General features: G+C 42.1%; 1 protein-coding gene across 1 annotated transcript; it reads right to left on the bottom strand.

The window, feature by feature from the left end:
- Positions 1-3179: 3179 nt before the first annotated feature.
- LOC102730402 (vomeronasal type-1 receptor 3-like) lies at positions 3180-4575 on the bottom strand. The gene is given in 2 exon segments (XM_031019175.2): positions 3180-3849; positions 3851-4575. Coding segments are annotated over 2 exon segments (906 nt in total). The 5' UTR covers positions 4430-4575; the 3' UTR covers positions 3180-3522.
- Between the last annotated feature and the right edge of the window lie 2132 nt (positions 4576-6707).

Here is a 6707-nt window from a genome sequence, read left to right as displayed (position 1 = left end):
GTTCATTACGCACATGCATGTGTGCACATGTATGAAACCTAATTATGAGCTTTTTGCTGAGAGGTCCCAGAAGCAATGGCACGCTGGTAACAATGCACAAAGCTAAAAGCAGGTCTTGGTTTCCAGCAACCAACCTCCATTGAGGGGATCTTATTCTTTGGTGAAGTGGTAGATACCAGGGCTACGTCTTGAGCAGCACAAGATGAGCCTACAGTGATTCCTTTTGTTAAATCATACAGCCATACAGATCTTCCACTGGCCAATCTGGGACGACACGAACATGAAAACAGAAAACGATTGCATCACAATGCAATCCATTGAACCATACAGGAATTTAGGAATCCTTTGGACGTGAATAAAAGAGAATGGATGGATGATTAAATAAATACATGGGGTGAAGGGAAGCCTCTTCCTTCAGTAGATTCCTACTAATTAATGTTGAGGGCTGATGTTAGAGAACCATCCTGTTGGTTGTTCCGATGGGAGCTGTGATAGCTAAGGCACATGAGTGTAAGGTGACAAGGAACAACACAGTGGGACAATCTCAGGACATCTCCCCATAATGTGCTAAATCAGTTGCAAAGACCAAATGGTACACATAAGATGGAGAGATTTGGCAGATGCCAACCTGACCAGGTGATCAAGGTGAACATAAGCACCGTTAGGATGGGTGAACACCGTGCGTGTCCTGGTGTGAAGCACTGGGAAGAGAACAGCAACGTTTCCCAGGTCCTCCTACCGAGGAAATGTGAGCTGAGTCTGGTCTTGAGGAAGCCCAGAGAGACCCACGGGGAGGGTCATTCAACAGAACGAAGTAGGGCAAGGATACGAAAGAAAGGGAAAGTCAGCAATAACAGTTTGATACTGGAGAACAAGGAAGAGACACAGCGACAAAGTGCACATTCCTGGTGGGTAATTCCAACCAGAAAGGAAAAGGAGATGTTTCGGATCCGTTGGAAAATTTGAGCATGACCCATGGATAGAGCAGTGGTGATGTGTCTACACTGATTTTCTAAATCAAAGGACAGTATGTTGTTATTGCAGGAGTGTCTTTGTTGTAGGGAAAACCACACCAGTGAGTTTACGGTGTACACACATTGCTTTCAAGTGGTTCAGAAAAAAAAAAAAAAGGTGATAACAGAATAAAATGTACAGAAATTAGTTAATAAATCAAATGTAGTAAAGTATTAATTGTTGGGGTATCTGGGTAAGGAAGAAAATTATGTATATTTGAAATGATATCAGATTAATAATTGTAAAAATAAAATTAATTCAAAGGCATTGAATTTCTCAATTTTTAAAATGAGGTTGGATAGTGCTGAATACATCTTTGTTATTGATCACATTTTTTTAAAGATTTTATTTATTTATTTGACAGAGAGACACGGCGAGAGAGGGAACACAAGCAGGAGGAGTGGGAGAGGGAGAAACAGGCTTCCCGTGGAGCAGGGAGCCGTTGCGGGGCTCGATCCCAGGACCCCGGGATCATGACCTGAGCCGAAGGCAGACACTTAACGACTGAGCCACCCAGGCATCCCTATTGATCACATTTTATTACCTTTTTTCAAATAGACATTTTGTATAATTTAATGGGAAAAACAGTGAGATAAAGATATGTTTAGATAAATACTGAAATAACTCACATAGAGCAAATCTGTACTTCAAAAAAGCTGAAGGAGGTGTTTCATACTGAAGGAAAATTATACCAGAGGAAAACACACAAAAAAGAATTATTATCAGCAGAATTGGCAATCATGTGGATACATGTGTAATCTATATTTTATCATTTCTTATTTTCTCTAAGAGACAACTGGCTCATGACAGCAAAAATAATAGCATTAATTGTGGGTAAAAACATATGTAGAATAAAAATTTATAAAAACAATATCATAAAACATTATAAGGTATATGGAATTACACTATTGTAAAATTCTTACATAATCTGTGAAATGGGTCAACAGTAGTTCTAACTGGAATGTAATACGTTGGAAATCCACTTTAAAACAGCTACAATCAGCAATGTTCACAAAAGCCAAACTGTGGAAAGAGCCGAGATGCCCTTCAACAGATGAATGGATAAAGAAGATGTGGTCCATATACACAATGGAATATTACTCAGCCATCAGAAAGGATGAATACCCACCATTTACATCAACGGAACTGGAGGAGATTATGCTAAGTGAAATAAGTCAAGCAGAGAAAGACAATTACATATGGTTTCACTTATATGTGGAGTATAAGAAATAGTGCAGAGGACCATAGGGGATGGGAGAGAAAACTGAATGGGAAGAAATCAGAGAGGGAGACAAACCATGAGAGACTCTGGACTCCAGGAAACAAACTGAGGGTTACAGAAGGGAAGAGGGTGGGGAATGGGGTAACTGGGTGATGAGTATTAAGGAGGGCATGTGTTGTGATGAGCACAGGGTGTTATACGCAACTAATGAATCGTTTGACACTAGGTCAAAAACTAATGATATATTATATGTTGGCTAATTGAACATAATAAAAAATAAATAAAACAACTACGACAACCACTAAAAATAGTTATACCTTAACACCATTAATTTAAAAAATACCAGACTGTCCCAAAAGGAGGCAAAAGGAAAAAGAGAGAAAAAAGCAGATAGGACAAAGAAAAAAACTGAGTCCCCAGTTTCTGTATTTCAATGATAAACTAGAAAATCTGAGTAACAAGTTTATAGATGGCAGCTGTAAACCCTCCTTAATATTACTTCATTTATCCAATCGATGAACTTCACTGAGGGTCAGCCATGTAAAGAAAACCCACAAGGTATAAAGGCAAAGCAACCCACTGGACAACCCGATTTTCTGTGTCGGACTACAGCATATTAGAGAAATAGGAGTGAAATGCAGTAATCAAGTCAGGCAGAAAACACCTCTCCATCTACCAGGTTTCTTACCTGCATCTGTGAAACAAAGCCTCTGCCCCCCCTCCGGCGTAGTATTTACCTGTAATATTAGATTGTGTACCAGTGTATGCGAGGTGTTCACCGTGCCCACACGGAGATAAAATTTGCAGAAACACTTTGAATATTCCTGAAGAAAGAAACTTTGTTTCAGCATCAGCACTGGTCGAGAGGGAAGACATGTTTCCTTAACAGTTTTGTATGTTTGTCTTTTTTTTTTTTTTTTTAAGATTTTATTTATTTGCGAGAGAGAGAATGAGAGACAGAGAGCATGAGAGGGGGGAGGGTCAGAGGGAGAAGCAGGCTCCCCGCCCAGCAGGGAGCTGGATGCGGGACTCGATCCCGGGACTCCAGGATCATGACCTGAGCCGAAGGCAGTCGCTTAACCAACTGAGCCACCCAGGCGCCCTTGTATGTCTGTCTTAAGCTCATGATTGGTGAGTTGACTTTGAGATCTCCCACGGCAGCCCCAGTATCAGATTTACCCTCTAAGGTTGTATAAAAACACTGGTGCTGAGTAAATGGTCACTGAATAGAGTGGTCACGGTTATCAAAGCTGGCTTCCACGCATTTACGTCTGATCTCTAACAACTCAAGAGCAGGACCTAGGAGGCCCAGGGTTGCGAAGGATCAGCAGGAAGGGGCTAAAAGCTAGGAAACATAAAGCCAAAATACTAGAGGTCTGTATCAACCACAGACGGAAATCTACAAAGGCAGTAAGATAAAAAGTGACAACGGAATTCACATAAAAGCTGACGAAGGTGGCCACCAGCCACACGATGGTGTGGGCAGCTCTGGTCTCCAGGGGGTGTTTGTGGAAGCTGTTGGGGCTGTGAACACACGGCACTCTCTGGTGGTACCTGTGCAGAAGGGGAACCATGGAACCACTGGACCAGACCATGAGGCCAATAAACACGGCATTCCGCGGCAACCCACAGGATGACTGTGCTTGCACTGGGATGCACGGAGGAGCAGAACCACTTCCCTCGGGTGTCAGTACTATTTCCCACGTCCTGTGCACCAGTGACGCTCATGGGAACATAGGTATTCATGAAGATACTGAACATCCAGCAGATGCAACAGGAAGGATGAATGACCTTGGGGGCTTGTCCTCTGAGCATGGTCCACACCATCCTCCCCGGGATGAGCGTGAGGAACCGACAGGTGCTCAAGATGCAGGTGGAGCACATGGTGGTGCTGCGAGCCACTCTGTGTATGTAATATACAAATTTACACCCAAGACTGGACAGGCGCTTCCTCAAAACAAAAGTTGCCTCCATGTAGGGAATCCCGGCAGACAGAAAATCCAAGAGATTGGCTACAGCCACGTGGGTGAGAATCATGTGGGGAGGCCTCTGCTTGTGTCCATGCAAGACTGGAGAGAAGTTACGGAAGAGGAGGGTGACATTGGCCAGAGCCCCAGTGCCCATCTGGAAAAACAAGATGGTTTTCAGAGCCTCTTCCCCTGTGGTTCTTAGGGCGTTGCTCTGCGAAGACATGGTGAGGGCTTCAGAGTGGCCTGGAGTGAAGAGCAGGCTCTGTTAGTGCCTCAGGAGGACTCTTCCTAATTATAGGACCTCATAAAGGGATCCTGGGCCTTTTCTTCTCCTGAAAAGGGAGACAGTCGTATTCCACATGAGACTCGACCTGGAGAACATGCCACAGACACCAATTTCACATTATTACTTTGTACTTCTACTTACTTTTTAAAATTTTATTTTATTTAAATTCAACTAATTAACATGCAGTGTATTACTAGTTTCAGAAGTACAGGTCAGTGATTCATCAGTTGCATATAACACCCAGTGCTCATCACATCACATACCCTCCTTAATGTCCATCACCCAGTTACCCCATCCCCCTACTCACCTCCCCTCCAGCAACCCTCAGTTTGTTTCCTGGAGTTAAGAGTCCCTCATGGTTTGTATTTACTATTATGTCCTGACTCTTCACCAGAATGTAAACTAACATAAATTTAAGAACCATGCTTGTCTTATGAAAAAATATGATTGACCCACAAAAAGTGTTAAGTAACATGCACTTAGTAAATAAATAAGTGAAAGGAGGTGGTCATACTGTACCCCTCTTAGAATTTATCATTATTCTGACACCATAATTCATTAACCTAAGATAATGAAGTAGAAAAATGCAAACTCATGTTCAAGTGTATAAGATTATCTAACTCATTAAATTTGCAACAGTCAGCTTTTGAGAATGCTTAATATTATTCATCAGAGTGACTGAATATGATATACCTTCCAAAAAATCAGTAGCCTTCTGATTAAGCAACATGACCCTAAAATGACCTCAGAGTGACCGCAATGTGAATTTCATGTCAACTGTTGATCGCAGTGGCCAAAACAAAGTTAGTTCCCATATAGTGTTAGAAGTTGTAATAATAATAAAAAAAAAAGAAGTTGTAATAATAGCAGTAGAAACATGATTATGGTACAAAATATTTGTTCCCTTGTTTTGATTATCTATCACTACAATATGAAGTAAAAGGTATTACAATATCAAATGGGAAAAATGCATCAGGTATGTTCCATCAAACTACTTCTGAGACTTGAAAATTAAATATAATTCATCTCACTAACATTTTTTCTCTCTCTCCTTGATGCTTCACACACACACAGAGCAACACTCTCTCTCTCTCTCTCTCACACACACACTACAAAACAAAGAAAAATGACCCCAAAAATCTCCAGAAGAATACAGAAGCAATTGCATTCTACTGCCGTAGGATTTCAGAAAGGAAAAAAAAAAATAGTCATTAAATCCTAATATCATTACACCACAGACTGTTTTTCTCTGTGAATATCTCTCTGTATGTGTATGTCAATGGACCTTATTTACATCAGCATTTTGAAGTTATAACCTGAACTCTGCACATCAATTTTCTACACGCATTCATACACAAGCCTAAAATCTGTTAGGTCTGAGAAAATAAGCAGACTCTTCTGTACATGGTTGAGATGGTCAGTGACTCTGCTCATCCAAAGCTTGGCTCAGATTCCTAAGAGATCCCGTCTTTTTTCCCGCATTGTCAAGGACTCTAGGACACAGAGATCTACAGTGACTCTCTCCACTGTGGTCCCACCCAGAGACAGTCCCGAACACATGTCCACCAGCCACCAGCCCAGCCAAAGCGCAGGCAGAGTTAGTACCTGTCCTCTACAACCTTACTACACAAACCCAGTTCTGAGTTCCTCTCCTGTTGGAGACAACTTGTCTCCTGGTTTTTGCCCTGAGACTGAACGTAAGAAACCACTCACCTGGCTGGTCCTGCTCCAGCGTTCCGTGCAGCGAAGTGTCAATCAGGAAGAGCCACAGTTATAGGGACAGGGTCCCTAGACCTCCTCTCCCCACAGAGACACCATTACCATGTCAGTGTGTCTCAGGAACACTGTCTGCCTGGAGAAGCTGGGGCGTCTCTAATGAGAAGCAAATTTTATCCCCATTGCAAGTCTTCACCAGCCACTTCTGGTAATTAATGGTAATTTTTGGTAATTAATTTAAAGTTCCTGAAAAGCTGCTAAACAACAGGCAGAGAATAGTTTCTATGTTCCCGGTGGAAGAATCTAAGTTCAGAGTCAAAGTTGCCGTCTGTGGTGGAATTGAAACTCAATGTATGGACTCTGGAAAACAAACTGAGGGTTTCAGAAGGGAGGGTGAGTAGGGGGATGGGGTAGCTGGGTGATGGGTATTAAAGAGGGCACGTGTTGTGATGAGCACTGGGTGTTATGCACAACTAATGAATCGTTGAACACTACGTCA

This window comes from Leptonychotes weddellii, chromosome 16, assembly GCF_054177405.1.
Source record: "Leptonychotes weddellii isolate Sample4059 chromosome 16, ASM5417740v2, whole genome shotgun sequence".
Lineage (NCBI taxonomy): Eukaryota > Metazoa > Chordata > Mammalia > Carnivora > Phocidae > Leptonychotes > Leptonychotes weddellii.
The sequence above is the reverse complement of the archived record's forward strand: the minus strand, read 5'-3'. Positions and strand labels throughout refer to the sequence as shown.